The 19174-nt window shown below is 34.8% G+C and overlaps 1 protein-coding gene across 1 annotated transcript in view; it reads left to right on the top strand.

Moving 5' to 3' along the window:
* Positions 1 to 19174, top strand: part of LOC150086760 (uncharacterized) — a 429070-nt gene that overhangs the window by 302334 nt on the left and 107562 nt on the right. The window contains exon 12 of the mRNA XM_090372247.1: positions 18373 to 18504. Coding sequence (XP_090228373.1) covers positions 18373 to 18504 — 132 coding nt within the window. The remainder of the gene's footprint in view (positions 1 to 18372; positions 18505 to 19174) is intronic.

Genomic DNA, 19174 nt, shown 5'->3' with positions numbered 1-19174 from the left:
CTCTCCTATTTGGTTTAAATTCACACCACTGATTTTAAATTAAAAATGAGAACACAGATCCTCTCTACAAGAAAAAATCACAATTGGCCTTGGATGGTACAAAACAGTCACAAGCACAACCACTCCAACTTGAAGAAAGCAGCACACCAATTATTGAAATAAAAAACAATAACAACTCCAAAATTGAAAATAATCTTCCTGAATGCTGGACAGTGCAACAATATAACAATTTTAAAGAAAAATATGACGGACTGGTAATTTTTAACAAAAAGTTAGATTGCAAGTATTGTGCAAAATATGACTTTATAAAAGAGAAAAGTGTTGACGTGTCAAAAGAATGGAAAAGAATGGCATCAGGGAAAAATAAAGAGGTACACTAGGCTTCTCTAAGGAAAAAATATGAAAGAACATTTTTCATTAAAAGCTCATAACATTTGTAAAGCGAACTTAAAACAATGTGAGCAGGAGTCAATAACAAAAGTAATAGATACGATGAGTGAAAAATATTTAAGTGCTACTTGTAGAGTACTTAATACAGTTTACAGGCTGGCAAAAAGATGTAAACCGTTTTCAGACATAGAAGATGAGATAGAAGTGCAAATTAAAAATGTATTAGATATGGGAATAGGAACACATTCTCGTAAAACTGCTGTGAAAGTAGTTGATTTCATTGCAAAGGAAATTAAAAAAGAAATATTTAATAAAATTATTGAAAATAATCTGAAAATATGTTTGATTATTGACGAAAAGTATAATAATTGCAAACCAGTTATTATACTTTTCTTAAAAGTTGAGGATTCAGTTACATCACCAACAATTTTCATTGAACTAGTTGAACTGGAAAAACAAGATGCAGAGACAATATGTTCTTTAGTTATGGAAAGTTTAAATGATGTTGGGCTTACTAAGAACTACTTAGAAAAAAATTTAATAGGATTTTGCTCCGATGGTGCCAGTATTATGCTTGAGAGAAAATCTGGAGTGAGCACTAGGATTGCAAAAGAGTTTCCAAACATAATAATATGGCACTGTTTAAATCATTGCCTCCATCTTGTTTTAGATGAATCGATAAAGGAAATAAAGCAAGTAAATCATTTTAAAATATTTATTGATAAGGTATATACTATTTTTCATCAATCCAATAAGAACCAAATTGAACTTTCCAAAATATCCGAACAACTTGGAATTTAAATTATAAATATTAGTAGAGGTTTGGGACCAAGATGGGCTGACTGTAGTTTAAGGTCAACCCTAGCTGTGGCGTGCTTATCCAGCGCTACATCACTATTTTTATTCAAATAAAAAAGTACTTAGGTATGGCTGCCCGTCTTGAAAATATATATTTTATAACTGATTTGGCATTGATGATTGATATTTTAAACACAATTTCTCTTCTTTCAAATGCACTGCAAGCAAGAAACATAGGCATACTAAAGGCTGAAAAACTCGTGATAAGATCTATTAAAGCATTTCAAAAGCTCGGAAAGGAAAAGGGTCCATATGAAAAAAAAGCTGATGAATTAATTTACTTCAGAAACCTTCAAAAATATAAAATTTGTATAAAATCATCGATTTGTCGGGCTTCCTCGGGAGAGACTTTTAGAAAACATCGTAAGGATATTTGAAAAAAAGACTAATGGATTGTGAACATTTAAAAGCAAGTTGTAGCCAATTTCAAGGTAGGAATAAATTACAATTTCTCATTTTTTAGAGCCAGATAACTGGAATATTGAAGAAGTACTAGTTCCATGGAAAGCAGCTGAAGAACAATTGCTCATATTTATTGACATTTTTAATTACCAAATTGATTTTAATGATTATCGAGATTTCGTGGAAAATGTTTTAAAAAATTCCCAGAATTATGCAATTCCTGAAAGTGTTCAAAGAGCTAAAAATATTGTCAGAACAATTGCTGTAAGTTCAGCAGAAGCGGAAAGGGGTTTTTTAAAGATGAACATAATATGTTCAGAGAAGAGAAGTCGCCTAACTGTTTCTAATATATCAAACACAATGACTATTAGTCTAATCAGCCTACCTCTAAAGGAATGGGATCCTACTCCTACAGTGAAAAGATGGTTAAGGATAAATCACTAAGCCATTGATGCTCGGATAAAAGCGAAATTGCAAGTGAGGACGCCAATCAAGAAGCAATAATTGTTTTTTGTCAGGTATTATTTAATATTTTTTCATTAATATTTTAAAACTCTTTCTTATAACATAATCTAGTTTTGTGGACCTTTTTTATTGTTCTTATTTAAGTATTAACTGCATGAAATAATAAACTACCTTTCGGTATATAGTTTTTTTTATACCTAGAATGGTCATTAGGGCAACGAACCGGTTGTTAAATTATTTGAATCCCACCACTGGTGCAAGGGGTGCACTGCACCCGGGCGCCAACCATCAAGGGGCACTTGAAAACCTGAAACTTACATACACATATGAAGAAAATTTTAAAAAGGGCCAAATATCAATTGGCACCTGGGACCATATACTCTAGGAACGCCCATGATCACTTAGGAGGCATCTCTATAAGCTTTTAGAGATGAAATGCATGATATTACAGTCCAATAACCTGCCATAGCAAATATAGCCTGTTAGACAACTGATTATTGGGTGCATTAGAGTTGTACAAATTTGTTGCATTTCTCTGAAAAAAAAAATAAGTTTAGGACTGTAGCTGTGTCATGTCCCATTATGCTGACATATGATAATTCTTTAGAAAATGCATGCTGGATGTAATTTATCTTCCAGTTATGATGCTGTAATACATATCTACTGTAAATTAAAATAAATTTTAAAATTTATGGAATTATGGATGAAATTATGAAAACTTTATAGGATTACAGTGAAATATGAAAGAATTTTTTATATTGTTAAATTTTGTTTTATCTGATAATAACAATATTGTTACATAAATGAGTAGTGCTATATTTATTGCATATAATGTGAACTCAGTTTTAGTGCACAAACCAAAATTTAAACATTTTGAATAACATATTTAGCATGATCCAGCTCATTTAATAAATTGAATGTTCGTATACTGGCTTGATATCAACAAGGGAAGTGTTCATGATTAACTAGTGTTATAGTTGGTTGGGTAGCAGCAGTATCAAATATCAGTGATGAAGTTTAACAGCATCACATCATCTGTTGTTAGATTATTTATAGAGCATGGTGAGTTTAAGTATATATACAATTATCTCCTAAATCAGGGGTGGACAACCTTTTTTGGGTGGAGGGACAATTACTTTGAAATAAATATGGGTCAATGAAATTTTTAGAGACTTTTATATATACCTAGATTTTTAAAGCACTTATATGGTGCTTAAAAAATAAAATAAACTCATGTTGAACATACTTTGTTTATTTGCATGTGCAGTAATTCTCATTGTGAATAGTTTTTTGTTATAATAATAAAAAATTATAATACAGTGAAAACCTTTAAAGCAGACACCATTGGGTCAGGAGAAAGTGTCCACTATAGGGAATTTTCTGCTTTACAGAGGTCAGTGTAACTAGTTGCAATAATTCGGAGAAATGAAATTCACTGTAACTTGTTGCTTACTCAGAGTGTTATTATTATTATTATTGTACATGTGTGTTTCAGTTAACTTTTAATAAATAACACACTTTTAGCAAACACATAATGAACTTTTAGTAAAAATAAATATAAGTGGCTTTTTCAGAGAATTTAATTTTGGCAGTTTCATTTTGATTGTGGATAATTAGATCACTTAGCTAGTCCATATTCATTGTTTTTGCCAACAGAATTCTTTTAATGACATAGGATACACTTCTCTTTTTAACTTTCTGCTTACAGCACTGCCACAAACAAAAATTTAATTTCATAAAAAATTAGCACATGTAAAATGCCTAGGAAAATTTCAACTAGTTTTCCAAGAGGGAATCAGCATACATGAACCATCACCATTTCTCATTGCCAAGAGAAAGTGGTGTGTAACAGCACAGGAAAATTGTCATCTTCCCTTGGTCAAAAAACTGGACACCACTGTAACTAAAGCAGTTATGAAAGTAAGGTCAAGTATCACATAGCATTTTTATTGAATATACAGGAATATCAAATGTATGTACAGGGTGTCCACAATACTCCTTTACAAAACTAAAACATTACTGAGTGAATAGGATACATGATACAAATCTGAAACCACTTCTAAGTGATAGAGGATATCTTAAAGTTGTTATTCAGAAATTGTAAAATGTGTGTGCTGCAGTAGAGGGCACCATCATCATCATCTGTCATTGTTCTGCTATTCCACGAGTCGCCGTATGAAGCTTCGCCACCATGCCCTGTCCGTGTACTTCTCTCTGTCATTGATTTCCCTCCAGTTTCCTCCTCTCTTAATGACATCGGTCTTTCTCATCTCTTGCCATCTCATTCTTGGTCTTTTGCCTCTTAATTGTAAATCAAACATTCTTCTTGGCAAACGCCTCTTGTTCATCCTCTTGACATGTCCAAACCATTTCAAATGGGACCTTTCAATCCTATTCTGAAGTTTTTCAACCTGAATTCTCTCCCTAATCATATCATTCCTGATTTTGTTGCATCTTGTCTTTCTAGCTGTGCTCCTCACAAATCTCATTTCTGCCCCCTGAATTCTGCTTTCATCCTTTTTCCTCATAGCCCAAGTTGCAGATGCATACGTCAGAATTGGTATGTAATAGGCCTGATATATAGCCTTCTTACACTTCAGTGGTATGTTCCTGTTCCAGATCAGATCACTTATCTGCCTATAGAAATTCCCGCCCGCTTGTATCCTTCTACTTATTTCTTTGTCTATTACTCCAGTCTTTGTAATGGTGCTTCCTAGATACTTGAAGTTGTTAACCATTTTTAACTCTTTAGCCATCAAGCTCGCCACTCCTCTTTAGAACCATTACTTCACTCTTCTCATGACTGAAAACCAGTCCAAATTCATTGGCCATGCTAGCCCATATATCAACTTGCTGTTGCACTTGTTCCCTGCTCTCTCCCCATATGCAGAGGTCATCTGCGAAGAGCATGACTTTCATCTGGTCCTGTCCAAGTTGTTCTACCACTCTACGTTGCTCATCATTAATGACAGCTATGAATAGGTGACAGGATGCCTCCTTGCCTCAAACCTGATGTTATTGCAAAGCTCTCCATCAACCCCATTATTGTTCTTACTTTGCTCACTGTATTGGTGCACACATTCTCAATTCTCTCCACAAGATGTTCCTCTATCCCCAAGTTTCTCAAATCCTCCCACACTTTCTCTCTCTTTATGGCATCAAACGCTTTCTTTATATCCAAAAATACCTTCCATAATTCTTTATTGTGTTCATAACACTTTTCCATCAGTTGCCTGATGCAGAAAATTAGATCCACCATCGATCTGCCAGGCCTAAAGCCATACTGTTCCTCAGCCATCCTATTTTCAATCGTTCCTCTTATCTTCCGCTCTAACACTCTCTCATACAGCTTATTCACACGTGATGTCAGTGTGATGCCTCTATAATTGGAACACTTTTTCCTGTTCCCCTTCTTGAACAACGGGATGATCAAACCTTCTTTCCAGTCCTTCAGCACTTGTCTCTCATCACAGATCTTACAGAACAGTCTGTATGTCCACACTATCCCTGCCTCACCTGTAGCCTTCAGCATTTCTTCATTTATCTCATCCATACCAGCAGACTTACCTGTCTTGATGTATTTCCATGCCTGCACTACATCATTCCACATGTCAACTCTGTCTGCTCTCTCTCCGTATCTTCTCTTCCATCCCCTCTTCTATGATCAACCTGCCTTTGTCCCTTTTGCTGGTTGTCCTGCACGTTCAACAGATTTTCAAAATACTTCTTCCATGTTTCTCTTATCTCTTCATCCTTGGTTATTAGGTTCTCATTCTCGTCCATCAAGTATTTGATCTGTTCACCATCTCTTCTGCTATTCTTCACCATACCATACAGTGTCTTTTTATTACCATCGATATCTTATTGTAGATGGCACCATAATCACAAAATTGTAATCATGGAAAAATTTACCAACAAAATTCAATACTCTTGGTTTTATCATAGATCAGTGGCTTCTGTACAAGCTGTAACTTCTCTCATTGCATCCTCAGACAACAGTGTAACCTGTACTGTTGACCTTGGCATATTAAGCTCACAACTGGCATGTCATATGGGTTTCCCCAGGGTTTTGCTTTAAACTTCCTCAAACCAGCTCCACTGTGCCCTAACTGACTTTTTTTCACCCATCACCTCTATCAAGATGACTACACAAACAGGCATCTTTTATGAATTTTCTGTACCATTGTAGAATTGTAGGCCTACTCAGTGCCTTCTCTTTAAACCATGTTTGAAATGTACACATAATAGTGGTGGCAGATTGCTGCTTGTGAATCAAAGTATGCATTGTGCATTCTTGTGGTTGGTAAATTCTTCTGTAATTATGCTGCCATTTACTATCAAGTGGATTTTTCTGGCTGGTGAAAAATATAAAAAAAAAAAAAATAAATAACTTGGAGATATCCAGTATCCTGGATGTGATTTCAGATTTGTATTGTGTACCCTATTTACACAACACTGTTTTTGTTTTGCAAAGGAGGTTTATGGACACAGAAAATCCCCATAGGCTACTGGTAAAAATTATCTATGTGGTCTTCACCTTCACTTCTCTTCATTGCCTGTTAACAAAGGAAAATGTGTTTGTGTCAAATTATCTTTGAAAGTGTCCCATCTAGGGAGGTTGAAAATACCAAAAGGACACCTGTTTGTTTTAGAGAGAATCCAGCATCTATATTATAGAGAGTATCCATTTTGGAGAGGTTATCTAACATGTAATTTCTAATACTTCTGGCTGGGACCTAAGCTAGAATGGCCACAAGAAGTGTCCCTTTTAGAGAGGTGTCCATTAAGGGAGATTTCACTGTATTTTATTTTATATTTTTTGTTTATTAAAATTTGGATTATTTCAAAGTTTGTTAAAAATTAATCTTATTATTAAAACAAAATAAATAACAAAAAAAAAAAGTTGTATTATTACATTAATAATACTGTTTCTAAATGATATTTAATACAAATCAGAACAAGTTTTAATAAATAATATAATCATAATAATTTATATTTCAGACCTAATACAGTCATTGTAACTGGGTCTCTTTGACCGATACATCAATATTTGTTCAGTTGCTGTCGGGAGCTAGATACAAATTATTATCTAAATCAATGTTTGTTAAACGAGGATTAAACGACGATATTTTGATTTCGTTGTAGAGAACAATTGCTTACATTTGTATGTGCTTCCAAATGATGATGATGATATTTTTGAGTGTGAAGTTGAGTCAACATTTTTTAAAGCACTTTAATAAAATTCATTAAATTTTGCTTTAATGTCCGGTCATTTTTTATTTCTAACTGTTTTTTTTAACCTTTTTAATGTCATTAATAGAGAAAGGCAATGAAAATACCTCAAATATAATATCCTATTCTTTAAAATCTTCAAATCTGCTGTCAAAATAGAAGCCATTTAAAATACTGTATTTGTATAATTATTAATATCAAATTTTGGAAAATTATACAAATTGCCCTTTAGATTATTGTTCTATAAGATGAGTTTGCTATAAAATAAGCTTATTTTTGAAATATTCTGCTTGTCCATAGTTGGTTGACATCTTGGTTTTGCTTTTAAGATACGAAATGATCTTAGTATTTGCATATTAAGATCATTTATATTCATTCACCGATCATTTTTATTAAGATCGGTGAATTGTAATATCCACAAAAAAGCCAAATCTGCTAAACCACAATTTTTCAAAAATGTTTATACCTGGCACTTCCCTCTCCCCTCCCCAGACAAAATATTTCATAAATTTCAGTGGTGCACTATGGCCACAGATGCCTATACGCCTAATAAATCCACAAAAAACATAAATTTCACACACCCCTTACGGAACAAGTGCAAATAGACAGATTTGAAATAAAATTTAGATATAAGTATCTATAAAAGTATGTATAAGTATACATATTTTGTAAATTAATATATTAATATATCAGATTATAGATATGAGAGGGCATAAATTCAAATAGAATATGGAACAAGTAAATACATGGGCTGTGTTAGGATAACTAAGTGTGAGAACATGTGCATGTACAGTAATACTAGGAGCATTGTAAATAAATTTAATGATTTTGAAGTACTGATTAAGTCATCATCAAACATTGTAGGGATAGTGGATACATGGTGTCACTCAGACATAAGCGATGCTAAATTTGATTATAGGGAGAACAGTGTATACAGGAAGTACAGACAGGACAAGAGGGGTTGAGGGGTTATGCTCTTAGTTAAGGAGCATATTAAATCTAGGGCAGTGCATCCAGTTAATGTAAGTGACCAGTGAAACGTTGAGTCATTTTGGTGTGATATAAGGACTTAGAAAACAAAATTGAGAGTAGTAGTGTGTTATAGGTCTAATGACTGTGATGAGTATACTAAACAGTATACAGAGAAATAGAGTGGAGTAAATTAGAATGTCTTATAATGGCGGGGGGGATTTTAATTTCCCAGATTTTGACTTGAATTTGTGGGTTGTTCACGCACACACTAGCAAGATGTTTGTAGATATCTTGGATGACTGTTTTCATGTTAGAGAGGCAACAAGAGGAGGCAATATTCTTGATCTAGTTATCAGCAGTGATTCTTCATGCATTAAGAATCTACAGGTAAAAGATGCACTGGGTGTCAGCAATCACAGTGTACTAATGAGGAATTTAATTAAAGATATAACTACTGTCAAGGGTAAAGAGAAAGGCTTTTGCTTTCATAAGGGTAACTACAATGGTTTGCATGCATCGGGACCAACTGATGATGTTACCAACAGCAACTTCTAAATGGTAAGCATTCAGGGCATCCATACTAAATGGTTGTTGTTGTTGTTGTTGTTTTTGGTTTTTTTAGGAGCATTATCAACTAAGGCCATATTGCTCCGGGATATGCGGTGGTCATTCGCTGACCTTTCCACATCCTCCGTATTTGGTGGTGACGGGCTCGAACCCCGGTCTAATCAAGAAACGTGTGCTACGCACTGTTGCTCCTTCCCACCTGGCTACGGAGACGCTACTAAATGGTAAGTATTCAAGTAACCATAGAAGCTACTAGGCATTTCATACCAGTGAAGAAATACTGTTCATGTGTCTCAATAGTTTTAGGTCTAAAACTATTGAGACACATGACAGAAGAAAACTGCATAGGATTCATATAAGTTATTAAGTGATACAGAAGCCTATGGTATATATAAATTAGTCTGTAATCAAATCACAAAGGTGGTTAGGCAAACTAATGCAGATTATGCGATGTCTCTGTCAAAGAAATGCAACAAAGACTTCTATGCTTATATTAACAGTACAAGGAACGGATGGAATCACATCGGACCACAATATCAATGGGTTAACCATTGATAATCCTGCTCAGTTTTCTGACAAATTGAATAGGTATTTTGCATCTACATTCACACATGAGGAATTCTTTAAGGGAGGGGATGCCAAAAGTTTATCACACTCTAATGGGGAATTTATCACACTCTAAATAACTTTGTGATAACTGAAAGGAAAGTCGAAGAGAAATTGTTGCAGCTGAACATATAAACAGCACCTGGGGCAGATGGAATCTATCCAATTATATTAAGAGTTGCAGCAAAGGAGGTAAGTAAACCTTTAGTCATAATTATGAGAGCATCCTTGGATTCATAGGAGGTCCCTATGGACTGGAGCTGTGCAAATGTATCTAACCAATCTTGTCTAACCAATCCAATAGGTTACTATGATGCGGTGACCAAGGAACTGGATGCAAAAAACAATTTTGATGTTATATACTTGGCTTTCAGTAAGAATTTTGATACTGTTGCACATAAAAATCTGCTGTACAAACTGGAGAAATGTGACAGTAAAGGCAACTTACTGCTATGGATAAAGGGATGGTTAATTGGAAGAAGACAGAGAGTGGTTATCAATGGGCACTGCTCTTCGTGGACTAATGTTATTAGAGGAGTTCTCCAGGGTTCAGTATTGAGCTCATTGTTATTGATGCAGGTATATCAGGCTTAATATCTAAGTTTGCAGATGACACAAAGGTTGGTAGGGTGGTTAACAACACTAATGACAGTGTGGTACTGCAACAAGATCTAGAAAAATTAGATCGGTGGGGTGAGAAATGGCAATTGAAGTTTAACATTGATAAATGCAAGGTACTGCATATGGGAAGCAGTAATCCCAGTAACTTATCAACTGTGTGGTACTACACTCACAATAGTGGAAAATGAAAAATACCTAGGGGTAATTGCGCAGTCAGATATGAAATTCTCTGAGTAGTGCAGAAATGCCACCAGGGTAGCTCATGGGGTATTGGCAGTGATATACAGAAACTTTGCTAGCCAGGATAAGGTGGTGATTATCCCCTTGTACAAGGCCATGGTTAGGCTGCATCTTGAATACTGTATACAGGTGCAGAGAAGGGCAATCAGATTGGTGAAGGGAACAAAAGAGTGTGTTTACCTAGAAAGGCTTGAATTCTGCAAATTGCAGCATCTGAAGACTCTTCATCTGCATTGAGATCTGATTGAATGTTTAATGCCTTGAATGGATTGAGCAAACTAATTGTTAATGGAATTCTTCCTCTCGTTGAGAATACACACATGAGGGGACATAAATTCAAGTCGAGGAAAGATGGTTGCAGGATGTGTGGAAGTTTTCTTCAGCCAGTTGGTAGTTGAGCGTTGATACTGGCTTCCATCTGTTGTTGTAGAAGTGGATGATTTGAATAAATTCACTGAAGGACTAGACAAATTCTTGGAGGGTATGGATGTGTGAAAGGGTTTTTTTTTTTTTTTTGGCTGATGCTATATAAGCTTGCTTTCTTACATAATTTGCTACTACTATTACTACTACAAAAAACAATTAAGGAAGGATGGTTGTAGGATAGATGGAAGTTTACCTCCAGCCAGCAGGTTGTTAATTGGTGGAACAAACTTCCATCTGCTGTTGTGGAAGTGGGTAGTTTAAATAAATTCAAAGAAGAACTAGACAAATTATTGGGAGATTGGTCAGGCAGTGTAGAAATTTTATTTTATTATTATTTTTTTTGGCTGATGCTTTATAAGTTTGCTTATAAATCATCAGCTTCATACCTGGATTAATTTGGATGTATGTTACTGCCTCTGCAAACATAACCTATAATGAGGTTGCATTGTTGAAATGGCTCCTCCAAGGTCATTCCTAAAAACTGCTCCGGCTCTCCAAGTTTGAACTCAGTGTTACTATGTAATAATTAAATTGTGCCACCCATGCAAAATGTTTGTCCATAATTTGTTGAAAAAGTGTTTCAAACAAATAACATACTTCCCCCCTCACAAAAAAAAGTAATAAACCAACTGTGCCTTCCTTGGAGAGGGGCACACTTTGGGAATTCTGTGCTAATAAATTCTCATCATGAAGCTCTGAAACAGGATTTTCTCGAAATATATGAATATTTTCACTTTTTTTCTGAAATCATAAAATCTTTTTTGCCTTAGGAAGGCATGTTACTTCACAATAATATGTAAAATTAGATGTACAGTAAACCCTCGCTAATCCGGTTACAGTTTATCCGGATGTCGGATAATCCAGATCAAAATATGAAAAATTCTGTTTGCAGTTGAGTATGTTGAAAGATATGGGATTTAGGAAGGCAGATGAGCAACTCTGACTGCATGCTAATTGAGTGCACAGAAAGAGAGATGGAACATACATTACATTGTCTTTCGTGTTGTTCAGTATCATTGTTGACTCAGAATCGGACGGATCTTATTGCTTATATCACTTCATTTGTGTACTTCTTTATATGTATCTATATATATAAGTTGATGTATTTTACATAATTATGGGTTCTAAATAATTAAAAAGTAGAATAAAAAAAACAAAACACATTACTTTAACTATCATTAACAAGCTCAAAGTGGTAGAACAACTTGAAAATGGTGTTCCTTGAAAAAAAATTGCTGAAAAATTTGGTATTGATACAGCTAACATTCTGTGTCAGATAATAGAAAACAATAAGAATCTATAAAGACATGCTTTAAAATTAAAATTTGATATGGGGAGTGATAAAAGTAGTGCATCAAATAGACATTAAAAAAGCCAAAATTTTTGCAGTAAGAAGTAGTATTTAAGTGGTATTGATCCACTTAAATGCCTCTTGATTGTTGCTGTGAATATAGCAACGATCAAGTGGCATTGGCATGTGATGCCAATGCCACCTGCCAATTGTATAAAAAGACAAAATAATACATTTATCCATTGACAATACATTTATCCATCGATAGATGGATAAATGTATTGTCTCTTTATAGTTTTTAAATAAAGGCTCTACGGTGATTTTTATTTATTTATTTTCATCAGCACTACCTATATAATTAAAATTTTCATTTATTTTTGTTCTGAGTTTTGTCTTTTAGGGCTATCTCTTGCTTCACTGATCCGGATTATCGCTTAATCCAGATGACCTCTACCTCCCCAATTAATCCAGTTTAGTGAGAGTTTACTGTATTTAGATTCAGTATCTGTAAGTACCTCATGGAATTCTCAGTGATTCAGAGATGATTTCATCTGTAGATAATCCTTTTAACTCATTATAAAGAAGTCGACATTCTTTCATGATTTCTTTTATTTTTTGAAAAATATCATCGGTGGTAGTTTTACTTTTCATGAGCTCAATGATAATATTTCTTCTGCAATATGAAAATACGAAGTCCTCAAATAAAAATCGATAACTGAGCAGAATCTTTTGTCTGTGCTTTCATCAAATGCCAATTTCAAGTTTATTCTAACTTTTAAGTTCTAGATTTTAAAGTTTCTTGAAACATTTTGGTATATTTCATTAATAAATATAATATTTTCCAAAATGAACTGATATTTTAAAAAAAAATCTCTTCTTTTCCAGGCACAAAATGTCAACAATTTCTGAAATATATCTTTAATCAACTTGCCATCAGAGTATGCTTGGAGTTTTTTTTAGCTCTTTTAGAATTTAGAATGAGACTGCATTAAAACACTGTCTTTATTACATTTCACAAGTTGTGTTTGCACTAGCAAGAGACATTTTCATATTTTGAATTTTGTATGTTCTTATTTATCCTATAATTTTGTCATAGTTTGAATATTTTGTCTTATAATGTCTTTTGAAATTATATTCTTTACATATGGCTTCAGAGCAAATTAAACATATTGGTCTGTCTTTATATTCTATAAAAAAAAAGTAGTCTTTCCATTTCTGTTGTTTTTCATAGTCTACCTTTTTTATTTTGCTGGGTGCACAGTAACAGAAAGGAGCTGTCACGGCCTGGCTATATGCAGTGTTACTTATTTTCCACCTGAGCACAGCATGAAGTACAGTAGGTTGAAAAGTCAAGCAAAGCATTAGCATTAGCATTAGTAGAGGCATATGATGCAAGAAAGCAAGCTTATGCAGCATCAGCAAAAAAAAAAAAAAACCCTCCCATTTCACCCCTCCATTCATTCCAAATGCTTGTCCAGCTCAACCTTAAATTTATTTAGGCTATCAACTTCCACAACAAAAGATGGAAGTCTGTTCCACCAATCAACTACCCGTTGGCTAAAGGCAAATTTTCACACAATAACACAACCCCAAAAAGGATACAACCCCAATTACGTCACAGAATTTTTCATAATCAGTTGATTTTTTTAGCGTTAGCATTAGCATTAGCATTAGTAGAGGCATTTGATGCAAGAAAGCAAGCTTATGCAGCATCAGCCAAAAAAAAAAATAAATAAATAAATAACATAAATAAATAAAAAAATAAATAAAAAAATAACCACTTCCACTTCACCCCTCTGTTCGTTCGAAATACCTGTCCAGCTGAGCCTTAAACTTGTTTAGGCTATCAACTTCTACGACAAGGGATGGAAGTTTATTCCACCAACCAACCACCCGCTGGCTAAAGGCAAATTTCCTCACATCTATCCTACATCTGTCTTTTCTCAATTTGAATTTATGCCCTCTCAGGTGATTATTCTGAGCAAGAGGAACAATCCCATCAGCATTGAGCATGCTCAAACCATTCAAGGCTTTATACACCTCTATCAGATCACCTCGCTGGTGCCTAGTCTCCAGACACTGTAATTTGCAAAACTTAAGCCTTTCTTCGTAAGAGCACCCATTGTGCCACCTATGCAAAATGTTTGTCCATAATTTGTTGAAAAAGTGTTTCAAACAAATAACATACTTCCCCCCTCACAAAAAAAAATAATAAACCAACTGTGCCTTCCTTGGAGAGGGGCACACTTTGGGAATTCTTTTGTTCCATTCACTAATCTTGTTGCCCTTCTCTGTACTCGTTCCAGCATCTCTACATCCTTCTTGAAATGAGGCCTCCAGACCTGTATACAGCACTCTAGGTGTGGTCTGACCATTGCCTTATACAAGGGAATAATCACCTCCTTATCCCTGCTAGAAAAATTCCTATATATCATCGACAATACCCATGAGCTACTCTTGCAGCCCGTCTGCACTGCTCAGAAAACTTCATATCTGCTTGCACAACCACCCCCTGGTCCTTTTCATTCTCTACCACTGTCAGCGTAGTACCACAGAGTTGATACGTTGCTCTGGGGTTGCTCTTTCCCATATGTAGTACTTTACATTTGTCAATGTTAAACTTCATTTGCCACCTCAAAGCCCATCTGCTCAACCTTTCCAGATCCTGTTGCAGTAGCACAGTGTCAGTAGTGTCCTTGACAACCCTGCCAACCTTTGTATCATTGGCAAACTTGGACATTAAGCTTGATATACCATCATCAATATCATTTATAAATACAGAAAACAATAATGGACCCAATACTGAACCCTGAGGGACTCCACTAATAACATTAGTCCATAATGGGCAGTGTCCATTGATTATCACTCTCTCTCTTCTACCCCTCAACCACCCCTTTATCCACAGCAGCAATTTGCCTCCAATGCCACACTGCTCCAATTTATGCAGCAGTCTTCCATGTGCAACAGTATCAAAAGCCTTTCTAAGATCCAAGTATATAATATCAAAGTTATTCCCTGCATCCAGTTCTTTTGTGACTGCATCATAGTATCCAATCAAATTGGTCAGGCAAGACTTCCCCTTAACAAAACCATGACTTGTCTGAGCTATGACTGAAGTCTTGTCTAGATGATCCTGCAGTGCTTCTTTAACCAGTGCCTCCATTAATTTTCCAGGAACAGAAGTTAAACTAACAGGTCTATAATTATTTGTGTCGCCCTTTGATCCTCCTTTGTGAATTGGGGTTACATTTGTACATCTCCAGTCCATGGGTACTTCTCCTGAGTCCAAAGAAGCTCTCATAATTATGGCTAAGGGTTTGCTTACTTCCTTTGCTGCTTCCTTTAATATAACTGGATAGATTCCATCCACTCCAGGTGCCTTTCTTGTATTTATCTTCAACAATTTCTCCTCCACTTTACTCTCAGTTATTACAAGATTCTCTAGCTTACTGCCAGAGTTAAATAGACCTCTGGCATTCCCCTCGCTGAATAACTCCTCATATGTGAATGTCGATGCAAAATATTCATTCAGTTTGTTAGCTACCTGAGCAGGATCATCAACAGTTGACCCATCGATATCAAGTGGACCAATCTGATTCATCCCCTTCCTTCTAGAGTTTACATAAGTAAAGAACTCTTTGCTGTTTTTCTTTGCATCCCTTGCCAAAGATTTCTCGTAATCTGCCTTCGCCTGCCTAACCTCCTTTGTAACTTGGTTACAGATCAACTTGTATCTATCATAGGCTTCTGTGTCACATGTTAATTTGTATGTATCCCATGCATTTTTCTTCTCTGCCATATGTCTCATTAGTTCATCTGACATCCACTTAGGCCTAAACCTTGAACAATATTTCTTAGTTGGTATGTAAAGCCTAGTAGCTTCCAAGATAAGTTCTTTGAATGCTTCCCATTTTGAATTTGCTGTTGGTAACATCATCAGTTGGTCCCCCTGTATAGAATTTAAATACTGTCTCAGTCCATCATAGTTACGAAAGCAATAACCCTTCCCTTTATTCCTAATGGTAGTTACCTCTTTGAGTAAATCCCACTTTAGCACACTGTGATCACTGCCGCCTAGTGGTTCATTTACCTGCAGATTCTTAATACATGAAGAATCACTACTGATAATCAAATCAAGAGTATTACTCCCTCTAGTTGTTTGTTTGTTTAGTTTTTAGGAGCATTAGCAACTAAGGCCATATTGCTCCAGGATATGCGGTGGTCATTCCCTAACCTTTCTGCATCCTCGTATTTGCTGGTGACGGGCTCGAACCCCCGTCTAATCAAGAAGCATGTGATACGCACTGCTGTTCCTTCCCACCTGGCTACGGAGGCGCCCCCCCTCTAGTTGCCTCCTGAACATGCTGATGTAGAAAACAATCATCTAATAAATCCACAAAAGCCTTGCTAGTGTGTGAGTGACCAGCCCCCAAATTCCAGTCAATATCTGGGAAATTAAAATACCCCATTGTAAGACTCTCTGATTTACTGGCTCATTCTATTTCCCCGTACAGTTTCTCATTATACTCATCAGAGTCATTAGGCCTATAGCACACTCCTACTCTCAATTTTGATCTCCCAATGCTTATGTCACACCAAACTGACTCCACACTGCACTGTCCAGCAATTTTGCACTGGCAAGCCATTTTATCAACATTTATTTACAACAAGTGCTATCCAGATACAATATTTACATGGGCTGGAGTTGGCCGATGTGGATGGGGTTGCCCACCCCTGTCCTAAATTATCACTCTTTGTAGGTACTGGGATTTACACAGACATAATGTCATTTTTGAATTTGTTTAGGATGATTCTTTCTTTTTTTTTTGTTATAAGAGCAGTAGTTCTCAAACTATAGTAAAACATACTTTATTCACACAGACTTGAACGTGATTCTCTCTTAGCAGTTTCATGAAAACATAAAATCTTGATTTCCCCACATAAGGTGATACTATTTGCAAAAAAATCCCAGCTCTTGTTCTGAAAACTGCAGATTAACTTTGCTTAATGATAATTCATTTAATGGTTTTATTATAATGAAGCTTGAAAATTTCTGCCAATATTTTGTTTGCAATATCCCCCCCAACTTATAATTTTGTGAATATGAATGAGACTCGCCATTACAAATGTGAATTGGGATGCGATCATTAGCAATAATGTTTGAGTGGAGAATGAGTTAAAATTTTTGGGAAATACTGAATAAGAGGATGTTAAATCATGATATATACTAGATCAAGGTGGGTTTATGATGTTGACATATTTGTTTGATACCAGCTTCCATGAATAAGCTTACTGACTCTGAACTATGTATTATATAGAGCTGTGCCTTGTTGATTTGAGGACTGTCATAAATTAATGCTTATTGGTCCAAAAATACTGAGGACTATATCAGACAGAAGAGTAAGGGGTCCCCCCCCCAACAGCTATTTAACACGTTTTTAGCTAATTGTCATAAAGCTAGCAATTCACAAATACATCTTGACTTCAGAATACAATAATTGCTTGAATACATTTACTTGAATAATTTTATTTGTATTTTATTTCAGTTTATTAAAATTACAGATCATTTGCTTTTATTAGTGAATAATGATATATCCAAGCATTTTATTTGATTGAAAATACTAAAAAACTGAGTGTATTATATGCTAATAAATATATCAGCATTAGGTTTTTATACTGTTTGTAGTTGCTCATGTTAAACAATCATTTAAAATTTCTAAAAATTATTTAGCATTTGTGAAATTTATTAACTTAAAATTTACAGTCTCATAAAAAATTAATTTAATGGAACTAAATTAATAGATATAAAAATTTTTTACTGACATTGAATATTTTATATTGATAATATCTTATTCCTTTTCCCCCCACTCTCACCCTAATAGCCATCTGGTGGTGCTGCTGGCTTCTTTTCTAGTTTCTTTTGAAGTATGTTATTTCTGTGAGATTAGTTCTGTTTCATTGTTGGATGTTTTGGGATGCCATTTGTTTGATGCAGTGGCTGTCTTCCCCTTAGTTCCATCCTGATTGCTTTTGGCTGGTTGAAGGGACCCAACTGTTATGTAAATTTTCACTGTTGTGTAAATGCACTTGTGAAGGGAATATTTTCATAAATGTGTGTTTTAGTTTAGCCATATCACTATTTGCTTTTGTTTTATTGTTGAAGTTTTATTTAGTTATGTTTTATTTGTTTTTTGAATGAGTAAGCTTTTTTGTTTGTTAGCTCACCTTTCATTGCTCTTCCTATCATGCTTCCCACACATCCTCTCCCGATTCCCCTCCCCTTCACTGTTTATTCCCATTAGGAGCAAATAATGCAGCAGAAAAAGAGGATTGAGGAACTGGAAGATGCTGTCAGAGAAAGTATTCACATTACCGCTGAAAGAGAGGTGGCCGTGGCACAAAAGGATGCTATTGTTAAAGCTGCAGAAGAAAGGGTAGGTTTTGCAATAGTTTCCATCTTGTGTTTTACTTTTATTTTGCTTTTCACATTCAACTTTTTGGTCTTAAGAACACTACTGAATTGTATGTAAGGTAAAATTTAACCAATAAATAACCAGTTTGATTAAATTAATTACCCTTGAACTATGTGAAATTATTAATGCTGAAACTACAGCACATTACATATTTACATATTAACTACTACCGTTAAAAAAATAAAACAATAATTATCTAATTAACAAACTAACCAAATTAATTAAACAATTAATTTTTTAATACTCTTGCCACAGAAAAACCCTCAGCCTCATAATCTTAATTTGCATATTTTCATATGTTTCAGCTTTGTTGATTTGCCATTAGTTAATTCAAAAATGCAAAAATTTACATTTCACATGTTTACATTACATTTCACATGTTTAGTTTCATAAGTTAGTTTGAAGAGGGCTTGCCATTGCTTAAGATCATGTATTTGTAGATAAGTTAGTTTCTCTCAATTTGTTCTGTTTTAAGTCATATAGTGGCAACAGTGAACACTTGGCTGATTTTCAGCAGTTCACTATGGAAAAGAAACTACCCACCTCATCTGCCAGTTGCCTAAATAATTTTTATAATCCTTTTTTTGAATTATTTTTTAATATTTTTTGTGTAATTTGTAAGATATATTAG

Source organism: Mastigoproctus giganteus, chromosome 4 (genome assembly GCF_048544385.1).
Source record: "Mastigoproctus giganteus isolate SK-2022 chromosome 4, ASM4854438v1, whole genome shotgun sequence".
Taxonomy (NCBI): domain Eukaryota; kingdom Metazoa; phylum Arthropoda; class Arachnida; order Uropygi; family Thelyphonidae; genus Mastigoproctus; species Mastigoproctus giganteus.
Note: the sequence above shows the minus strand (reverse complement) of the source record. Positions and strands in the feature narration are given on the sequence as shown.